This window comes from Patella vulgata, chromosome 1 (assembly GCF_932274485.2).
Source record: "Patella vulgata chromosome 1, xgPatVulg1.2, whole genome shotgun sequence".
Classification (NCBI taxonomy): Eukaryota; Metazoa; Mollusca; class Gastropoda; family Patellidae; genus Patella; species Patella vulgata.
In genome coordinates this window covers 40,577,342-40,600,336 of record NC_065879.2, presented here as the reverse complement: position 1 = coordinate 40,600,336, position 22,995 = coordinate 40,577,342, and the positions used below count along the sequence as shown (strand labels likewise).

General features: G+C 34.3%; 2 protein-coding genes across 2 annotated transcripts in view; one reads left to right on the top strand and one right to left on the bottom strand.

The window, feature by feature from the left end:
• LOC126825982 (WD repeat-containing protein 5) overlaps positions 1-10,485 on the bottom strand; it is a 69,107-nt gene extending 58,622 nt beyond the window's left edge. Inside the window, exons 1-3 of the mRNA XM_050555540.2 lie at positions 10,394-10,485; positions 5,860-6,035; positions 4,858-4,954 (exon numbers count right to left, since the gene is read on the bottom strand). Coding sequence (XP_050411497.1) covers positions 4,858-4,954; positions 5,860-6,009 — 247 coding nt within the window. The 5' untranslated portion in view covers positions 6,010-6,035; positions 10,394-10,485. The remainder of the gene's footprint in view (positions 1-4,857; positions 4,955-5,859; positions 6,036-10,393) is intronic.
• Positions 10,472-22,995, top strand: part of LOC126809948 (bromodomain-containing protein 3) — a 42,939-nt gene continuing 30,415 nt past the window's right edge. Inside the window, exons 1-7 of the mRNA XM_050534824.2 lie at positions 10,472-11,086; positions 14,184-14,235; positions 15,201-15,389; positions 17,883-18,029; positions 18,172-18,240; positions 22,281-22,680; positions 22,819-22,892. Coding sequence (XP_050390781.1) covers positions 10,974-11,086; positions 14,184-14,235; positions 15,201-15,389; positions 17,883-18,029; positions 18,172-18,240; positions 22,281-22,680; positions 22,819-22,892 — 1,044 coding nt within the window. The 5' untranslated portion in view covers positions 10,472-10,973. The remainder of the gene's footprint in view (positions 11,087-14,183; positions 14,236-15,200; positions 15,390-17,882; positions 18,030-18,171; positions 18,241-22,280; positions 22,681-22,818; positions 22,893-22,995) is intronic.

The following is a 22,995-nucleotide window of genomic DNA, read 5'->3' as shown; positions in this document are numbered from 1 at the left end:
GTTGTTATGTTCCAAAGTCTTGACCAATCAAATTGCTTATCGAACCTTAGCCTAAGCAGAAAATTCTCATCATCAGTCAAGGTAATGATATAATGAATCTATACTCAGAGCTTCATCACTCTCACTTAATTAAAACCAAAGTTATTGGCCCTAAAATATCAACCAATCAGATTGCTTATCTCTGCTTACCGTAAGCAGACAATGTTTATCACCGAACTCCATCAAGGCATTCACCTAATAAACACATACACCAAGTTTGAACATTCTGCCTCAATTAGAAGGAGAGTTATTGTGTTTCAAAGTCTCGACCAATCAAATTGCTTATCGCTCTGCTTACCCTTAGCAGAAAATGCTTATTATGGAACTTAGTCAAGGTAATGATGTGATAAAACAATACACTCTCACTTAATTAGAACTAAAGTTATCGTGTCCCAAAGCATCAATCAATCAAATTGTTTATCTCTGCTTACCCTAAGCAGAAAATTTTCATCTTCTAACTTCCAACTCCATCAAGGCATTCACCTAATAAACACCTACGTCAAATGTGAACATTCTAGCTCAATTAGAATGAGAGTTATTGTGTTCCAAAGTCTCGACCAATCAAATTCATCAAAAATTGGAGACCAACTCCATCAAGGCATTCACCTAATAAACACCTACGTCAAGTGTGAACATTGTAGCTCAATTAGAATGAGAGTTATTGTGTTCCAAAGTCTCGACCAATCAAATTCATCAAAAATTGGAGACCAATTGCATCGCTAAATACCTCCTACAAAATTCTATCAGCCTGTATTGCAAAACGTATTAAATCTGTTTTAAATAATCTTATTCATGAAGACCAAGAGGGGTTTTTATTTTTAACTGGGCGGTTTATTGGGGAGAATACAAAACTTTTATTTGATATCTTGCAGTATACAGAAATTGAAAATATTCCTGGACTAATTGTTTTCATAGATTTCGAGAAGGCTTTTGATTCTGTTTCATGGAGATTTATTGATAAAACTTTAAAATTCTTTAATTTTGGACAACAAATCAGGAAATGGGTGAACATTTTTAATACTGATTTTAAGCTCTGTGTTAAACAATTTGGTAAATCAAGTGATTTCTTCGCCATTGGATGCGGTTGTAGATAGGGAGATCCGTTATTGCCCTATATATTTTTGCTATGTGTTGAAATTTTGGGTAGTTTAATAAGAAAAACCAGGAAGACATTAAAGGAATTAATTTAGGGAGTAAAAACAAAAAAATCCTACAATATGCAGATGATACTGCTCTGACACTTGACGGTAGCGAAAAATCTCTGACAGGCCTAGAATCTTCTTGATGAATTTGCAAAATATTCAGGTTTAAAACCAAACATAGAAAAAACTTGTTCTGTTTGGATAGGATCATTGAGAGGAAGTCAAGAAAGATTTCTAAATGTTAAAAAAAATTTAACCTGGGAAATATCTGAATTTACGGCCCTAGGAATACAATACAGTACTGATATCGATAAGATAATAGACCTGAATTATAATGTTAAGTGTCAAGAAGTTTGTCACTTGGTGTCAAATTGGTCTAAACGAAATTTGACTGTACTCGGTCGAATGACTGTCGTAAAGTCAATATTAGTACCAAAATTGAATCATCTACTAATAAGTCTACCTTCTCCGGATATATCTTATTTAAAGAATTTAGAGAAATCTTTATATAAATTTGTTTAGGAGAATAAAGCTGAAAGAGTGTCTAGAAAAACTATGGTTCAAAATTTTGAAAATGGTGGATGTAAAATGATTGATATAATAGCATACTCGAAGTCGTTAAAAATCACATGGTTTAGAAGATTTTTAAAACATCAAACACTGCCTGGGCAAAATTGTTAGTTGCTTATTTACCAGATAAACAGTTATTGGTTGACTCTTTTGGGGATGATTATTTTTATAAACTATCAAAGCGTACAAAATTGTCTTTCTGGCAAGAAGTTTTTAATTATATAAGTATTGCGCTAATTAAGTTAAAACCAAACGATAACGATATATATAATATTCTACATCAGCCATTGTGGTACAATTCAAATATAAAAATAAATAATAAAACAATATAATTTGATGTTTGGCATCAGAAAGGAATAAAATATGTTTATGATCTTTTCGATAATGGGATCTTTATGACATACGACACGTTGTTCAAATCTATATTTAATATCTCTCCACACTTTACAAACCTGTATGGATTTAAAAAATCACTTCTGGCTAAATGGAAAATTTTTAACAACATAAATCCTAAAACAGTAGATGGCAGGTTAATACTTCCCATTTACCCTCAAAATATTGAATTTATCTTTATGTTTGATACTGGGGCAAAACATTTCTATACACATTTGTTAGATAAAAAAACCTCAAAAAACTAAATCCGAAATCTCACCTTAACTCTAAAAGAATGGGCTCGTATTTACAAGCAAACTTTGAATTTACTGTCGATACTAGGCTGAAATGGTTTCAATTTCGACTCAATAGTAGAATAATTGCCGCATTGGTACAAATAAATGTTTAGCTAAAATTGGAATTATTAAATCAGACCTACAGAATCATTAATACATCTCTATTACAGCTGTGAATATGTACAAGGATATTGGCAAGAATTAGGAACCTGGATTAAACTAAAGGCAAACAAAGATTTTGATATCACCTTGATAACATGTTTATTTGGCATTGATAATGATAATAAAATTCCAAATTTGATATATAGTTTAGCTAAGTTACACATATATAAACAAAGGCTTAAAGAAAATAAACCAATTCTGAATGTATTTAAAAAAGAATTATTATATTATTTTGAAAAAGAACAAATTATACTAGGTGACAAAGTTCAAGATAGATGGAAAATTTTTGAAGGTCTTTTCAGCTGAGCTTTTCCCTGTTAACTGTCCTCATTTAGTAAGGTTTGTGATACCGGTATCCATGTAGTTTGCCGGGGGGTTTATTGTGTAGTATAATTTGTAGTGTGTTTTAATTAGATTATTTCTGATCGATTGGAATTTATACTCAGTTTTTATGAGATAAATAATAAGTATAATAAAAAAAAAGAAGGTATTGATGTAATAAAACTATACACAAAATTTTATCACTCTCACTTAATTAGAACTAAAGTTATTGTGTCCCAAAGCATCAAGCAATCAAATTGCTTATCTCTGCTTACCCTAAGCAGAAAATGCCCATCTTCGAACTCCATCAAGGTTGAATGTTCTAGCTCAATTAGAAGGAGAGTTATTGTGTTCCAAAGTCTCGGCCAATCAAACTGCTTATCACTCTGCTTACCCTGAGCACAAAATGCTCATTATCAAACTCAGCCATGGTATTGATGTAATGAAACTATACACCTAGTTTCATCGCTCTCACTTAATTACAACTAAAGTTATCGTGTCCCAAAGCATCAACCAATCAAATTGCGAATCTTTGCTTACCCTAAGCAGAAAATGCTCATCTTCGAACTCCATCAAGGCATTGAGCTAATAAACACATTCACTAGCTCAATTAGAAAGAGAGTTATTGTCCCAAAAAGTGTGACGGACAGACAGACGGACGGATGACTGGATGGACAGGGTCAACAACAATATACGTCCACATGAAATGTGGGCGTATAATAAAAAGCTGTAGCTAGTTTTAGACAGTAATCAATTAAAACTTGTTGTTTGAGCAGTTCATGCGTGTTTCCTTCATATGGTGCCATTTATTTATGGTTTGTTATATAAAACTTTTTGTGGTAAAGTTTTACTCTTGACAGTTTGATTATTTTGAAATGAAATGAAATGGGGTTTAATGTCCTACTGTTTTGCTCCTAAACTGGGCTAATGTAAATGAAGACGAGCATACGCCATACAATGTGCTATGAGGGAAATTTTGCCCGGGCAGCGGCACTACGGCACTACTCTTATATTGAATTCAAACTGCCAAGAGATCTTTTACGTGCACGTCAATTTTTACTTGGGACCTTGGTTTTTCGTCCCATCCGAACGACAGTTTTACTTGTCAGGTGATTATTATGAGCCGACCCCTGTCTTTCTAATGTCGGCAGTCTGAGTCGGTCACGGGTTGTTTCTAACAAAATATAAAAGGATTGATCATTTCAAATAAATTGGTTCAGATAAATAAAGTTTTAGAAAACTTATGAAATGATTTTTCTTGTTATTTAGACAATGTTTTAAAATAAAACTGTTCTGGATATAAAAGTTTGACGAAAGCCTTCTCCCTCTCCGCATGCGGCCATATTTATTTTTCAAAACGATGTTGTGATCGTTTGATACGTCCTGCATTAAGCTTATTAGTGACAATGGCAATATGGGCTATTAAAAAGATTAGCATTGCTAAAAGGATGTCAGATAATTCAAATCATCTATTTGAATAATCACCTTATAGTTTATTAGTCTTTATATGGACCACACTCCGTACAATAGACGACTTTGCATGCGCTTAAAACGTCAAAACTAAGTATTAAATTACACATGAATGGTCCGAATATGTTCGGATAGTGCAGACGGATAGCCAAATACCAAAATATGCCCAGAGTTTCAACACTAACTAAAAGACTGTTCTGCATTAGACTGAAGGAACACTACGCTGATATCACCCACAAGAGAGACACCCCAGTCGCTTCCCACTTCCAATTACCGAGACATTCTAGTCGAAAACTTGACTATAAAATAATTAAACAACTTGACACAGACCCTGAGCTAAATAATTCTACTACCAATAGACGCACAATCGAACTACATTGGATTATAAGATTAAAAACCTTTCAACCACACGGTATAAACGACAAAATCTGAACTTGGGCATCCCCCTTTTAATTTCTTTGTTTTACAAGTAATTTTATACTTACAAGAACTTGCTAACCATTCACCATTAGGACTAAACTTTACTGAAGAAACTGCTTTAGTGTGACCAGCTAAAGTAAATTTTAAGGTGTAATTTGGCTTCTGAAAGTATATAATTATTTATAATTTCAGTTGCAAAGTTAGAAACTTACTAACACTGAAGTTTTAAGCAGTAAATATTATCACACAACTTTAGTACATGTATATAGCTATTGAAATTATCCAGGGGTATAACTTTTAGAGCATTATATAATTAATCACTGTCAACTATTAAATCATCCTCCCCGCAGTGTTTCGTTTCATTAGACTGGTCAACAACCAATACCTTACACTAACAGCACAACAAAATCAATCAGGATTACCCAGAGCTCTAAATATATTAACATGACTTTGACGGTATATATAACAATCGTGTCATCGTGGCTACATTACGTCATAATGCGCAAAATTTATAACGCTCAATTTACTAGTGCTTGCAGCACAAAAAATAATTGTGTGACATACCATACTACCCGTAACCCAAATAGCTACAATGTAAATATTGAGTAATCGGCACATGAATGTGGAATCACACAGCAAACAAACAATATTTTAACCATCTTTTTATACATTTAATCAAAGGGACAGGTTACGTATTGTGTTCCAATAAATGAAATTGGATAGAAATAGGGACAGGTTACGTATTGTGTTCCATAAAATGAAATTGGATAGAAAAAGGCTACGACTTCCAACTGTCTTTTTTTCATGTGCTGTTTTGATAAAATAAAAATAATTCATGGAATTTCTGCACAAAAATTTATAAGTATTATCGAACACATAACAAAGGTAGGAAGTAATTAATGTTTACAGAATTTATATCAGAGATTTGAGTCATAAGACTTTTCAAGTTTGCTTGCATGCGTACAGAGGAAAGACAGAGCAGACAGATTCAGGATATGTATCTTGCCCCAAATTTCAGCAAGGCAAATCTCCAAGAAAAATTGAAGACATATTATAAATAATCTTACCTGAGGTTGTGATTGTGGTTTACTTTGGGTTGTAGATGAAGGAACATTTGTAACAGATGAGGCTGTGGTAGTAGCTGTAGCAGCAGGAGCAGGCTTTGTTTCTAAATTTTCTGTTGCAGGCTTCGGAACAGCTGCTTCCTCGGACGACATCACGAGTTAATAATTAATAGCAGGACCTACAAAAAATAATCAACATTCCATAGAAAGTCGCATTAACTCATACAGACTCATCTATGTTTATATTTTGATGTGTTTGTATCTGTGTGGACAAAATAAGATGTGCAACAATACCTGAACTGGGGAAATATGCATCACGATTCACATTTCACAATACAAATCGATTGCTTTTTAATGGAAAAGTGACATCATCTTCAGGGTATGAAATAAGCCTCTTAAATGGTAACCTCAAAATAGGTTACGCTAATCTGCCTCAAATTTAAAATGGAAACCTATAGGTTACAATGCATCAAATTGCTGCCATATTTGTTGAACCGACCTTCGAATTAGCATAGGCGGATTTGGGGGCAAAGGAAATTTGGATCATTTTTTACACCACTATTAATCTACACTTTAACCCTAGAGCCAATTAAAAGATTAGCCAGCTACCCCTAAGCTCATTAAATCAGCAGGGCCCATATCCCTAAGCCAATTAGTGGATTATTGTTAATCCTAATACTCTCTACAAAATTGCAAATAACTAAAAAAAATATTTTGAAGAAATACACTGTTACAAAAATGTACAGATTGTCGTGTTCTTTCCAATGATATAACCAGCGGCTGCCAGGCAGGATACGCCCACATTTTCGAGAGATGGATAGAGAACAAGCTAAAAAGAAAGTGATTTTCCTACAATCAAGGGCCATAATTCAGGAAATTACAATTCGATATGCGCAAATATCGAAAGGAACCGAGATCTTTGGGTTATAAACTTACATTTTAAGTTTCAACAAAATCGGATAAAAATTGTGACCTCTATAGGATCCACAACCTTGATATACCATATTTTTACATTTGAGAACGAGGGGCAGCCATTTTGTCTATCAGATTTGGGCCGATTTTCATGAAATTCGAACTCAGTCGTCCTTAGGGTGTAACGGTGATATAATAATATGTACAATCAGGGGCCATAATTCAGGAAGTTACGTTCCGATATGCGCGAATATCGAAAGGAACCGAGATCTTTGGGTTATAATAATAAGCATACATTTCAAGTTTAAACCAAATCGGATAAAAATTGTGACCTCTACATTGTTCACATGCTAAAAATGTGATTTTTCGTACAATCAGGGGCCATAATCCATGAAGTTACAGTCCGATACATGCCAATATCGAAAGGAACCGAGATCTTAGGGTGATAAACCTATATTTCAAGTTTCATTGAAATCGGATAAAAATTGTGACCTGTAGACTGTTCACAAACAATACGTCATGTGGACGTATAAAAATCAATTGTACAAAGTAACAATTATATTACTATAAATAATACTGAAAGTCAGTTCCACTAAAATTATGACTTTTCTCTGTCATAGTGGTAAAAATAACGTGAACATGTATCTCCTCAGATTTTTTTTTTTTTTAAAAAAAACAGTGTTCAAAGTAAATATAACTTTTAAAAAGAAATATCGCCCCAAATGACCGTCACTTCATCGCTATCATCGGCATTTGACATATCAGCCTTTGTTGGATATATGGTGGGAATTGTCGTCTTCTTTGCTTCATTGCATCGAAAATAAAAATATATAGTTGAAATCTTCGACAATGTAATATTCCTCTACGTAGCTTGTATCAAATCCTAAAAGTTTTGATTCAATTTAGCTCCCCAAACTCTAGAATTATTATCCGTAAGTTTTGTGGTATCGTCTGCCTGGAAGTGTATCCAAGTTATGGCGGCCAACACGCTTGATCTCGGCTGCTTCGCATCATAAAGTCCCAAAAAAATATAAATAGCTGATTTCTTCGACATTATCATATTCTACGATATGCCTGGCAGTAAATCATTAAAAAAATCTGATTCCATTTCACTTTCCATGTCATAAATTATTAGCCGTAAGTGACAACGTGAAAATATTGGAATAATGCCAAAGTCATTACAAATGAAATGAAATGGGGTTTAACGTCCTACTGTTCTGCTCCTATACTGGGCTAATGAAGACGGGCATACGCCATACAGTGTGCTATGAGGGAAATTTTGCCCGGGAACGGCACTATCGCCTACTCTTAGATCGAATTCCAACTGCCAGGTTATCTTTTGCGCGCATTCCAATATATACACGGACCTCGTTTTTTTTCGTATCATCCGAAGGACTAGACAGCTGTCCTTGTCAGGCCCTTCGTCCTGCATCACTGACAAGGGGGAACCACGCCGGAAAATCTGGATGCACTTTCTCGGCCAATGCAGGGATCGAACACCCGACCTCCAGGCTCCAAAGTCATTACACGGTATGAATTTTCATCTCCGACCTATTACCTAAATACCAGAAGATCCTTTGTTGAAAAGTAGGTTTTTATTTGATAATTTGCAAATATAACATTCCTTTTCATTGGGTGTTTTATTTATATTACTCAATCACCATTAATTTAAGAAATAACAAGCCAACAGTGAGGCTGATGTCCCCCGCCGAAATAGGAAAATAATTAGAGGACACATATAATTATCGTGCCCTAAAGTATCAACCAATCAAATTGCTTATCTCTGCTTACCCTAAGCGGAAAATGCTCATCTTCGAACTCCATCAAGGCATTGACCTAATAAACACATACACCAAGTTTGAACATTCTAGCTCAATTAAAAGTTATCGTGTCCCAAAGCATCAACCAATCAAATTGCTTATCTCTGCTTACCCTAAGCGGAAAATGCTCATCTTCAAACTCCATCAAGGCATTGACCTAATCAACACATACACCAAGTTTGAACATTCTAGCCCAATTAGGAAGAGAGTTATCGTGTCCCAAAGCATCAACCAATCAAATTGCTTATCTCTGCTTACCCTAAGCGGAAAATGCTCATCTTCGAACTCCATCAAGGCATTGACCTAATAAACACATACACCAAGTTTGAACATTCTAGCTCAATTAGGAAGAGAGTTATTGTGTCCCAAAAAGTGTGACGGACAGACAGACAGACGGACAGACAGACAGACGGACGAACCCATTTTAATAGTCCCCTGCTTTCTTCGAAAGGCGGGGGACAAAAACAATAGAAATCAGTTGACTGATCTGGCGCTTTTGTTCGCTAATGGCGTTGCCAGGTATGATGATGGGTCCGCGAGTTGATTTGCTACCGCCAAATGACAGGTCAGGTGCGAACTTAAGGATCTTTCAGGTATTTATTTATAATTTTAATATGTTTTTAATGTAGGAGTGGGGGCAATATTTTAACTGAAACCTTTAGTTCATAAATTATAGCTCGGTGGTCGAGAATGAAGTCCGTTCGCATGTTTCCGGGTCATGGTAACCAATGCGTAACCTGAACAACCGTTCGCGTGTTATTTCGTACCCTGCATCTTGTTACAAACTCATCCCTACATCAACAAAGGTGAACATTACATATATTTTCAAACACAGAATTGTGGTCCTTGGATATTTTTGATAAAAATAAGAATTTTGAACATGGTTTCAATAAAGCAAAACAATGCCAACCCAGATAATTGCAGGTTTATTTCCAAAGTACTAAATTAACTAATTAATCCCTAATTAAGTATTTCACACTCTTCTATGTTATTTCTGATTGTGTTATTTGAGCTCAACCTGGATCCTGATTTTTTTTACTTACATGTAGATGTTATTGATAGTTTCATTTCGGTGATCAGCTATTACTGAGGACCTCATGTCATAGTGATATCAAAATCAAAATAGGCACATAGCCCCTGTCATGGACCACCCTATCCGTACTAGAAATTGGTGAATTTCCTTCGTAATGCACAGTAAATTAAAACTGTAACATAGAGGACCTAATAGTAATTATGAGTTTTAATCCCTAGGCCTAGGAGCTGGATTCCCAGGAATACGAATAAACCAAATTGAAATAGAGGGTACTGCCACCCTCCATCTTTTTGTAGGATTAATTTACTCAGAATAACTGTGCTGTTGTCAATTAGTTTCAAGATTATCAATATTATTAATATTATTGTCATGACATTGTGGCATAAAAATAAATACTTTATAGTTTATTACTATACTATATAGGTATTTGACTTGATACAATTTAAACGCCAACCTAGTCAATATATTTTTTAAAAACATATACAACATTTTCATGTGATAATAATGACACCTTAATAACAGTAATAACACTTTAAAAAAAAAACAACACCATGCATTGGCATTGCATGCTAAAAGGAACGACTCAACCAGGCAGTATGCTGAGTATGACTATGATGAGCAATCCCGATTTGATAGGTCCTGTTTTACCTGTTCAAGGCATCAGTACCTAAAGTTTCAAATAAAGGCACATACCCTCAAATGACACAGACTCGTTACAGAGACCGGTATAACTATATTTACTTTAGAAACTAATAAATAACAATAATAATACCTTGTTTTATGTACACAAAACAGTGGGTTCCCGCTACCTCAACACATGCACAATTCACGCATGCGCTTTAGAGTCACAAGCTTTATCGTCTCGCGCATGTCACATGCCTCAGTCTAACTTTACGGGATTTTAACGGTTTACAAGTAATGTATTTGGATAGCGGGCTTATAAACTTAAAGCTAACTCGAATATGGATCTAATGATTTTAATACATGACGGAAAGATTCCCTGTTATTCAGAATATAGACAAAATATGTGGAGTGGATATGTCACGTGACACAAACCGGCCAATCGGGGCCCATTACGCTTACACAACGGGACAGTAATGGCTGTGATGTTGTTGTCCTCGGATGTGTAAGGTGGTATACCTTCAAAAGAACGTGGCACTGTAATTTCCAGATTAAACCAACTTATTTTCAAAGTTGTTAAAACGATTTTATGTGTTTATTTCTCCCCGAAATTACTGATTTCTACTAAATTTACGAGTCTTCTGAAATCATGTGATGGAATTAGCCAATCAAATTACGCCCTTTTAAACGAAAAATTATATAAAGCTTTGCAGTCGCGGCTCTTTACTGCGATGCAATTGACAGAAGCCCATGGTGTGCTGGAGAATCTAGCGAATAATATGGACCCGAAGAGCCATCCGGCGCTGCAAGGGTACCAGCCACATGCCCCAAACGTCAATCCAGGGTACTATGATATTATTTTTAATATGGAATATTAGAATTATAAATTTCAGCCACGATCCATCCATGTCCGTGAGTTGAGTTGGCCGCCATTGTTTCATCAGACGCACTTCACATCGGCTCTGTCATTGCTATGAAAATATTATGGAATGAGGATATTATTCTTCGCATTATGTGTGTATTGACTTACTTAAAGTAGCAGAGGTACGATGTGAGTTATAAAAGGACACTTTTAATTCTTCAATTTCTTTAAATCGGGTGTTTTGTGTGTTGGGTAAGGTGTCGGAGTTTTCACACTACAACTAGCCTAGTATCGACTAATGTTACAAGCAACCGCATACTAGACTAGTAGAATGGCCGAGTTACGATTATATTGTCCGGCTATGGAGTTTATTAACTAAATATTTACATCTTTGGGAAGTGAAATGTTTTCGAATTTCAGTAATTCAATTTGTGTTGTTTCTGGAATACAGAGGAGGTCGTTCAGGATATTTTGAAGATGCAACTAGCTTTGTGCTAGCATTGATGAAATAGCGTACGCTTCCGCCATTTTAATTCTAAGTCACATGTTTGGTTAGAAAAATGAGTCATAATTGAACACGTTGGCTCAAGTTGTTGTAGATGTAGTTAAATCAACGTCCAGAACAACAAAATGTTCTTTCATAACTAGGCTGAAAACATTAGATTTGCATTATTTGTCTCAACATAACTGTCCTGTAGGCCTAATTATTGGCAGATTGAGTGAGACCAATTAGGCCCAGACCTAGGTTAGTTGACATCGGAAGTAGGACACAATGTTTTGATCATTGATGGCTTGTACTGGTATAAAAGTAGCTGACTCGAACTGATATAAGATAATTAGCTGGTCGGGTACAGCATATTGACCATTTATTTATAAACATTATAGTTTATGCAATGGGTAATCTTTGTCACTTGACTTAGGTTATGTCATATGTTTGGATATTATATCATATGCAATTTACAGTATTGCTAATTACACTGTTTACTCAATAAAAAAAAGGGAATAGGCGTCTGAACCTGTTTGAAGTCCCATCGGATATACCACATTTATCACATTTAAGTTGGGTTTGCATTACTGCCTTAGTGTTAAAAGGAAATCAGTGGCGGATTCAATGCACATTATCACCAAGTAAATAGTAAAGTTAGCTGTGGATCCTTACTTAAGTATAAATATGCACTGTGCTGTAATCTGCAAAATATATGCAGTATATTCAGTACCTGTTGTGAAAACCAGTTACTGCCATCTGATATTATTGGGAGAACTTTTCTGCTACTATTTATTTCACATGTCAAAATACATGATTCTTTCACAAACACGTAAAACTTGTAGTCACTACTTACTGGTATTTGTATGTACAAATAAATCAATTGAGACTTGTTTAGACTCTCTTCTTAAGTAAGAGACAGCTATAAGTATAAATGCAAATTGGTCATGGCATCCAATGAAATACAGTAGAATCTGCATTAAGCAGCCACCCAAGGGAATTTTCACAACTGACCGCTTAACGGGAGTGGCCTTTCAATATAATCTCGTTGCTTTTTGTGCCGACATAAATTAAATATTACGCTTGGATGCATTGGAAGTGGTAAATTTGGCCGTCGCTGAACCTTGCGCCGAACGAAAATTCTTTTCTCAAATCTCGTACATAACTTAACAGGAGTGGCCTCTTAATAAAATCTCGTTGCTTTTTGTGCCGACATAAATTAAATATTACGCTTGGATGCATTGGAAGCGGTAAATTTGGCCGTCGCTGAATCTTGCGCCGAACGAAAATTCTTTACTCAAATCTCGGACATAACTTCTGTAAACTTGTCATTTTGTACCAACCTTCGATACTACTGTCTACCATTGTGATGCATTCGATAATATTTATCCATTTTTGTGAAGAAAATCGATGAATTCATTTTATTTTATCAAAAAAGCACATGAACAAAAAACATCGCTAATTTTATCACCTATTTACAGGGGGTGTAACTCTGTATGTAATGTTATAGGAGGCGCTAAGAGAAATACTAGATGATCGTGACAAAACTCGGTACTTTTATTTTATTCAATCAGTATCAAATAATGTGTCGTTACGCGTGAAAACAATGATCAGGTTAGTCGTTTAATAAAACAAAAGATTAATTAACAGATAATCCCGGGTTGATTGTTATTTTTACATTTCTTTTTACCTGATCAGTGGGGGTCCAGTTAATTAACTACTATTCACGGGATTAGCGGGGGTGTTACAAAGAACGACAAGATGGTATGATTCAACAATGGCCGTTGAATGGGCGATGTTTTGTTGAATTTATTAGTAAAATAGTGACCGCTGAATAAAGAGATGAAACAACAGAATTTCTACGGGGGGAATTTATCGTGACCGCTTACAAGGAGATGTCGCTGAATAGGAGTGGCTGCTCATACAGATTCTACTGTACAGGATTGAGACTGAACTGATTTTGAATATAGAAAGTGTCCTATGGGTGGGGTCAATGTGAATTTAACAAAAACAAAAACAGAACGACAGCTTCTTTTTCGTAGCTTAGTCTTCATTCAGTTTCAAACAACACAGGCAAGCTTTTGTCAAATGGGTTTGGGGTCAGTTTTTACTATGTCATTTATCAACTAAATAATGGTTTTCATATACTTGATTACTCATGTTACTTTTAAGGGATCCTGTCAGATAGAAAATCAAAAATATGGCAATAGTTTGAAATTCAGAATTTTTCTTTTATTGCATATCCATGGCCACTGGCTAGTTTGCCAGAAAGACCCTAGACAAAAGTAGTTTAGAAGTATGTACTCTCAAGACCATATTAGTATCCCCACATCTGCTTTGTAGTTCTAGAGCACTGTGACAATTTGTTTTATAGTCTATGTGACGCTAACAGAACAATGTTGGGCACAGGATAGTCTACACATTTCCTCAATTGATCCAAAACTTCAAAAACATTAGCTTTTTAAAAAAAAACAATTATCTCAAATTTTAAAAAAAGTACTGTTGATAATTACCGTTAGTTGCAAACTAAAGTCAAAACTTCGATATCTCGAATTACATGTAAACTAATCTGCATGATATTGTCATCTATTTCAGGGCAAATGGAGACGTTAATAGTCCACCAAAGATGAATACCACTGCAGAAAATGTAAGGAAGTTGATCTTGCTTATCTTGTCTTTAAGAAACATCTCCTCTACAAATATTGCTTATTAGTGTTGAAACTACTATTCGGATATCCGTTAACGGATACAAAATAAGGGTTATCCGAATCATTTTACTATTCGTAACAATATATTCCGACATTCCCTATGCTCTATATTAGCCATTTTTACATCTGATTACTTTGAAATTTTCCCCAATGCTATTGAACACGTACGCAGCTTTGAGCATAAATGTTAATATCATGCGTATTATTTAGCGATAGTAACTAATAAAAATATTAATGTAGTGCAACAAGAACAGTTGTCTAAATAAAAAAATATTCATTCGTCGCGCTGGTTTACGCAAGATAGAAGCTACTTCTTCGGTTTACGGGATACAAGTTAACACTGTGTTTAGAAATATATTCTCACTTACTAATTGGTTCAATAGCAGTAGATTATCAGAATGAGGCAAACGACCTTGGCGGAATAAATGTTAGATGTTTTTATTTTACTTTTTTCATTCGTTTTGATTGAGCAAAAATGATGAGTGGGAGGGCCACGGATTACAGGAGTAGTTATACACAAATTCATTCACCTTGTTGATTTTCTTTGATATCATATATAGTCTTAATTGCGGCTAAAGGTAGGCACGTTTTTTTCTTCGCGGCTCAAACAATTTGCAAATCGAAAGTAAGATTTCATACTCGGCATACATAGACACTCATAAACATTGAAATAAGTAAGAAATTATGAGTATATGAACTTTTGATGTGATTTGTTCAAGAATTTCACGTTTCCAAATTATCCGACGAATAGTATTCGGATAGCAAACAAAAGTATTCGGATCACAAATCTCGATCTGATTTTCAACACTATTGCTTATCTTGTCTTTAAGATTGTATGAAAGCTCTCCTCTACAAATTCTCAAAGGGATATATATTTGGAGTTTTATTTTTTTTTTTTCTTCAGAACATTAAAGACATGAATTCAACTGCTGGTGGTGGTGATTCAAGGGGTACTACTCCGCAGCAGCCGAGAAAGGGCCGGCTCACAAATCAACTTCAGTACCTCCTGAAGGTAGTCATTAAGGCTATGTGGAAACACCACTTTGCCTGGCCATTTCATGTGCCAGTCGATCCTGACAAATTGGGTTTGCCTGTAAGTAATAGATTATTAATATTTTGCTTTATTCAGTAATGTGGTTAACATAAAAACAAGATCTAAGCCGATTTTCACACATGTGAAAACTTTAATAAGAACCTCAATTGATTCATTTCATTGGTTTTCTTGATAATTGATTCATGTACCTTTTTGAAATCGAATATCATTCCCAAAGATACCCAACAAAAACAATTTAGCAATATGCTTCTACTACAGCAAATTGAGAAAAGCTTACAGCTTCTATTAATATTAGTAAATATAAATGAAAATTGACGAGTGATTGATTTTCAAAGCGAGTATCAGTATCCCTTATATTTAAATAATATTTAATACTGGGAACCTAATTTTCAGCAGGCTTGCTTGTTACTTGTTGGTAATGTACTTCACAAATAATTCACAGCACAGACGCCTGTAACGTGGATAATCTTTCTATATTAAACAGTGACGGAGCGAAATTATAAAATAATTGGTCTGAATCAATTCCATTGGTCATTAACTTTTCTTAAAACGATTCTTAAATCCCTATAATACTAAAGGTTGGAAACAAAGGACCATGGACAAAAGGTGGGCTCATACATTCTGTCACCAGTCGCAATACTCATCAATTCTAACTACTTAAACATACATTATGCAAGAGCTAAATCTGATTATTGCAAGTCTTTATTTAGGCTTCAGATGTCATAGAAATTATAAATTAGATCTTTATTTACTAGTGCTACTACCACTAGACGGATAACCGTTAACGGTTAGAACTGGACGGAGATGTCCCCAATTACATAGAGTTGTCTGATTATATTCCTCTTTATAACAAAACTTGCCCGTTGTCATTTTTTATTTGATGTTTGAAAATCTTAGAATGTAACAGTCGTCCTACGATGCCGACTGCTAAAAAATAATACTATTAATAGCACTCGTCGTAGTCATACGGCAAAGTCAACGGACCTTGTTCTGATTTTAGCTATTGTTAATCCAATCTAAATACTTCTCAGGATTTCTAACTATATTCTAACTTGTTTATTATTTACTTCAAAACGTAACCACCATTCAAAATATAATCATAAAGGTTAGAAAATGACATTATACTAGATTCGTTACGACATTCAACACGTTTCATATCTCGTAATTTCTGGCAAGAATTCTACTTTGGTTTTTAGTTAAATTAACCAATCATAAAAATTCTACTTGCAAGCGAGGAATTATTTCTTTATTGTCCAATCAATAGACGCCTTCCAATTTACTTTATTCTATTCTTAGTAACATTGTGTAATAGTAATATTATCGCCATCTGTCACGTACGAAGGGAAACAGAGTATTGTTTTGTATATTATCGTTATATTGAATTAAAAAATGTTTCAAATGAACCAAGTTAACCAGGTAAATAAATAACTACGGCCTAAGAATTGTACATGTCTGAAAAAATTCCTGAAATATTTGCGTGTGTAATGCCTTTTAGGCGAGTAGAGCATGCACACGAGTAATGACTCACACCTCCCGACAAGCTCTGTTTTATGTTTAAAATTGAGACCATACGGTTAACGGTTACTAACCGGTTAATAGCTACGGCTATTCGGATAACAAAAAGTCCTAACCGTAGGAGCACTATTATTTACACAACAAGCACAAAATCAACTCGGTAGACCCACGGATGACTTGGATTTAAATGGGATTTCGATGACTGATTTAATTTTAAATGGCGTCGTGAGCAGAGATTAACCGTTACGTTTACGTCATACTCCCGTATCGAGGCTAAATGATAGAGTGTACAAAGCGAGGCCGCTGTTGAGCGATGCTTTACCAAATGACATCTAAACTATTTAAAGTGCAATAAACTAAACACAGATAATGACAAATTATACAATTCCTGGAGACCGTGTGATGACTAATACAAACGGACAGGTCTTCTGTCTTAATAATATCAATAAAAATATTTTTATTTCCCCAATAGGTACGACGCCACTGGTGTATACCTATAGATTTATCATAATTGTATTATAATATTATGTCCTATATTCAATTGATTTTATGCATGCCCAAAATACAAGTAAGAATGAAAATTTACCCTCTCACCCATTTTGTCCAATTGTTATAAAAATCCAAAAAGGTAAAACACAAACTCGGATATGATGACAGCAGACAAAAGACAGCAGAGATTATGTAGGTGGAGTTAAAGCCTGTCAATCAAACGATCGGCCATACTAAGAATCGGTGAAGATGGAATTCAATCCCATTTCTAGTCAAAAATTACACTGGTGATAACTATGTTCAGAATAAAGTAATTTGACAGAAATTTTCAATATATTTTTCTTACATCTATTTTTGAACTGTTATAGCAAGAATGGCTGACTGAGTAAAATTCTAAAAATCTCCCATAATGTATCTTTAACAATTGAGTCTAAAATGACAGTTAAAAGTGCAGTTTTTGTGTACATTTATACAGATGCAAATACAAATGCATTTGAGGGAGAAATTAATATAACATTATTGTTTTAGGATTATTTCAAGATTATCAAGTGTCCAATGGATTTAGGAACAGTAAAAAAAAGATTAGAAACTAACTTTTATTATTCTGCTGAAGATTGTGTCCAAGATGTCAACACAATGTTTACTAATTGCTATGTGTACAACAAACCTGGAGATGTAAGTAGAATTGAATTTTGAAGGCTCAACATAGTTATTTTATGGATTTATCACTGTAAAAGTGGCCAAAATTGTTCATGGAAAGTAACAGATGTTATTTCACACTACAAGCCTTGAAAGTTTTTTTCTTTTGTTTTTCCAGGATATTGTGCTGATGGGTAAAGCTTTAGAAAAAGTATTTTTGCAGAAACTTAGTCAAATGCCAGCAGAGGTAAGACAGTGTTTTCAAGTTTTAAAATTTTATCAGGTCTTGTATAATAATAATCAAATGATTATTCTTTTTGTCCCCCCACCTTTCAAAGAAATCAGTGGACTATTAAAATGGGCCTGTCCGTCAACTTTTTAGGACGCAATGACTCTCCTAATTGAGGTAGAATGTTCAAACTAGGTGTAGGTGTTATTAGCTGAATGTCTTGATGTAGTTCAAAGACGGGCATTTTCTGCTTAGATGGGAATTTCTGTATAGAGTCTCAAACGACGTACTTTCCATACGGTTTTAATAGGCAGCAATTCAGCAGTGTGTTTAGCAAACAGTAAACGTCAAACATGTAATTGTATAAATATAAATTGGATGAAACGACTACCGATTTTTCAAAATGTGAATCGGTTTGAGCTAGAAACCTAATCGATTACGACTAAACCGATTAATCGTGACAACCCTAGTCAAGACTTTGGAAAATGATTTTGCTTGTAATTGAGATAGTATAAACTTTGTAGATGTTCATTAGGTGAATGTCTCGCTGGTTAAACTTTGTGTAGATGTTCATTAGGTGAATACCTTGACCGAGTTCAGTGATTAACATTTTCTGCTAAAGCTAAGCAGAGCTCAGCAATTTCATTGGTTGATGCTTTGGGACAATATATCTTTGATTCTTACTGATGTAGAATGATGAAACTTAGTGTATAGTTTCACTACCAGTTGGTACCAGCAGCCAAAATTTGTTTCTTATTTCTGATATTCGATAGTTTATCATGAAAGTAGCCACCAATAGAAGCCCAGCAAAAAAAAATTAACAAAATATCTTGATTAGTTCCTGAGATATTCATGTTTAAAGTTCTTATTTTGAAATTATTGCATAAATTCACTAAAATAGGCCATTTTGATATGCAATTAAGAGTTGCATAAATACGCAGATAGGTATTATTTTCAACTTAATGAAATACATGGAGTACATTCTATACAAACTTTAAATGTATTAAGACTATTTCAAGTAACTTTTGTTGAAATAAGCTTTTAAAAATGAAAATGACAAAATTACATAGTACGAATAAGTCTGAAGCCCAACTTTGGTATGCAATAAGTTTTTATGCAAATATAAATTTATGGGTTTTTCAGCATTTTTTTTTACATAAAAAGTTATATAATTTAATGCTAATTCTTTTCAAGCTTTCTTGCTATGCAATTTAAGATGTTATTCACAATTAATAATATCGGCAGTGCAATTTTGACCACGGAAAAGTGCCACTTTTGTGAATAATTGAGTCACAAATTCAAAATGTCATAACTTCAAGACTAATTAAGTAATTTGATTGAAATACAATACAACAATTGATATTGGAACCTTTATTTTGCATATAAATTAGTTGAATTATGCACTTGAAACAGTGTATTTTAAACAAAAGGCATCACCGACATCAGATGTATATTTACTTTGGATAGCAGAGGATTATGGACAGTTTCAATACGATCAAAAACTTTAGAAGACATGAATGTCTCATATCTTTTCTTCTTTTCTATAGCTGTAATAATTCTTTATCTGTTTTTGACAAAGCTGATTTGAATAATCACCAGATAGATTATATACGACACAGCCTGGGGTATCCATGATAATAGCAAGTCTTCCTTTTTTTTGAAACTGAATCGAATGAAGAATAATACTTTTTGTTACAGCTACTGGCACTATTTTTTTATTTGATATGTCACCTAAAAGTTCATGCCTGGTTATACTTAACCTAAACAAATATTGTCCAACAAAATTTACTTCATTTGTAAGATATGAGATATGATCTTCTTTCACTATTAGAACTTCTTTGTACCGGTACACTTTCAACAAAAGACCCCTTATTCAAGATTTCTGAATACCTATATATAATATACTTTGAAATCTACAAGTATGTTCCATGGTCTTTCAGAAAATACAACTGCAGTAGTTCATTATTCAAGCATAAATTCGGTATGGATGGTCTTCGGCCTCTTCCATTTGCAGTGAATATAGATTTTAATATCTTGAAATCATGATCTGAAATAATATAATATAATATAACTTTTTAGGACATTTAACACTAAACCTAAAAAAGTCCCAAGGTACAAGTGATTCACATTCTGCAAGGAGAAAAACCTAACATAAAAACAATATAATTTATAATAAGTCTACTTCAAACAACATATCCTTAGAGGTTGTGAAAATGCAACAAAATTAACATAAATTTGAACAAACGATGACGTATTATCAAAAGAAAATCGTCATTATTTTGTGAAATGAGTGACATTGATGTCTGCCATCTTGGATTTTACCGATTCAGTGTCCACATCTTTGGTGGATTAAAACGAAGAAATATCATATAAATACTCGATGAACATTCTTGTTTATTAATAAATTACATGAGGCTGACCTTAAAAATATCTTTGTTTCGCCTAACGCGACCGACTAACTAAAACCACCCCCGACTTAAATTATTTTATTGCACTTTTCCGCGATCTTTTTATTTTATTTTGTGTGTAAACTTGAAATATATCACGAGAGTTATTTCCCTTTACTATGGCTATGGTTTGATTCATTATTGAAACTGGTTGATCAAGACGAAAGCATCATAGGTGTCGCTTCTCAACAAAATGGTTGTAGACGAAAGCACGTCCATTCCCACGAAATGATTCTGCCTCTATTTTTCTCAAACAGATATTGAATATCCGCTTTCGAGAAAAATGAAGGCACAACCCGCACGATCGTTAAAAAACGTGTTTAGGGAGTTTCAAACGTCAGTTTCTGGCAATTCGTGTGCGAGTCGTGCATCACGAAAAATCCCGATGTCATTGATTTGTTTGACAATAGGCTAAAAGAAGACGAATGTTTGCACCCGGAAAATTATCAAGCTGTCAAATTAGCTCTTAAAAAAAATCTGAAAAAAAACCCCGACCTACCGACCCTTCTCCTCGATTGTGGGTCGGGTTTGGTGAAACAAAGATATTTTTAAGGTCAGTCTGATAGATTAATTATTAATAAATTACATGATTAATATGTAATTATTTCAATATCGAGATTCATTTTCATTAAAATACTTTCAGTTAATTTTCATTTTCACAACTGAGTGTGCTAGCCATCAGAATGCCGATCAAACACTCGACCTGCATACCGGCAGAATAAACAAAAAATAAACTAATTTAACGCATCGGTTGATACAAAAATAAAACGTATAAAGATTAATATCTCAGTAACATTCTATTTCTATATATAAAAAATATTAACAAAATTACCTATTTTGCTGAATATCGACGCTGATAAACACTCTTTGGGGTCAGGAATTATCGTCATGTTACATGTGTAGTAGACTGGGTTGTTTCCGTTTATTGTCTTTTTCCACTGGTATATGGTTTGCCATATCTATATGTTGTACTAAGACACTAAAATTAGCTTTGAAATCGGAACAGATTTTTAGATAATTAAAGTGAATGAACACAAGAAATTTAACACGTATTTAGTATCATACGAAAGGTCACTTTTTGCTGCTTTTGTTACTATTTATAGAAAATGTATTTCGTTATTGGCAAGCGAATACAAGAGCTTTGAATTCACCTACTGAGATGAGGCACTAATTAACAAAATTAATCCATCTTATACTAATTACTCTGTATGTTTGGAAGTCAATAAAATTAACACCATTGCAAAGCCAGAAATTTCACCATATTTCCAGTATTATTTTTAACAATAATTTACACACATATAAATAAAAAAACCTACAAGCTGTTGAAAAGATGCTACATTTGGACAATTTAGAGATTTCCCACTCAGATTACTGGGTGGCTGCTGGTACCTTCTACCAGGTACTTCAAAACCTTGACTGAGTTCGATCGTGAACATTTTCTGCTTAGACTTTAGATTTAGATATGCAAGTAATTAATGAGCATCTATTTGGGAACATTATCTGTTAACTTGTTGTGGATGAAAATAGGCATCACCAACAGAAGTAATCCTGTTACCTCTGAGAATGTTTAGATGAAATGAAGATTGTAATACACTTAAATATTTTTTTCAGGAAATAGAAATCCAAGCCCCATCAAAAAAAGGTCCACGTGGTGCTGCAGCAGCATCTATGGCTGCAGCCCAAGCAAGACAAGCATCTAAAGGACCTGTAGTTACAGAAGTCCAACCCGAATCGGTGGTTGCACCTACAACTGCCACATCCAGTGAACCAAGCTCTGCTACTACACAGACCCAAATATACAACAGTATACCATCACCGTCTGCTTCATCTGATACAGCTCCCCACTCCCCAGTATCAAGTAGAGTCTATGTTTCTCCTATAGCAACTCTACCTAATTCCACACAGTCGAACACTATCAGCCATTCTATTAGCAATTCAGAAAATGATATGTCACCGTTACGGCAGTCTGGTGTTACCCCACCAATACAGCCAACCAAGGTAGATTTTCTTAGTTTTATAGATTCTTTAAAAATATATTCGATAGTTTTGTAGTCAGTAGGTGTTTTTATGAGTTACCGATTATGACTAATGCATTTGCAAATCCCATTCAATCATGTTTATGGGAAAATGTTAGCATAATTGGTTTCAGGTAACTGTTATATTTACCACAACGATTTACCAAATCGTCAGTCTGGTGTTACCCCACCAATACAGCCAACAAAGGTAGAATTTCTTAGTTTTGTAGTCTGTAGGTGTTTTTACGAGATATTGATTATGACAATGGATTTGCAAATCCCATTCAATCACGTTTGCAGGAAAATATTAA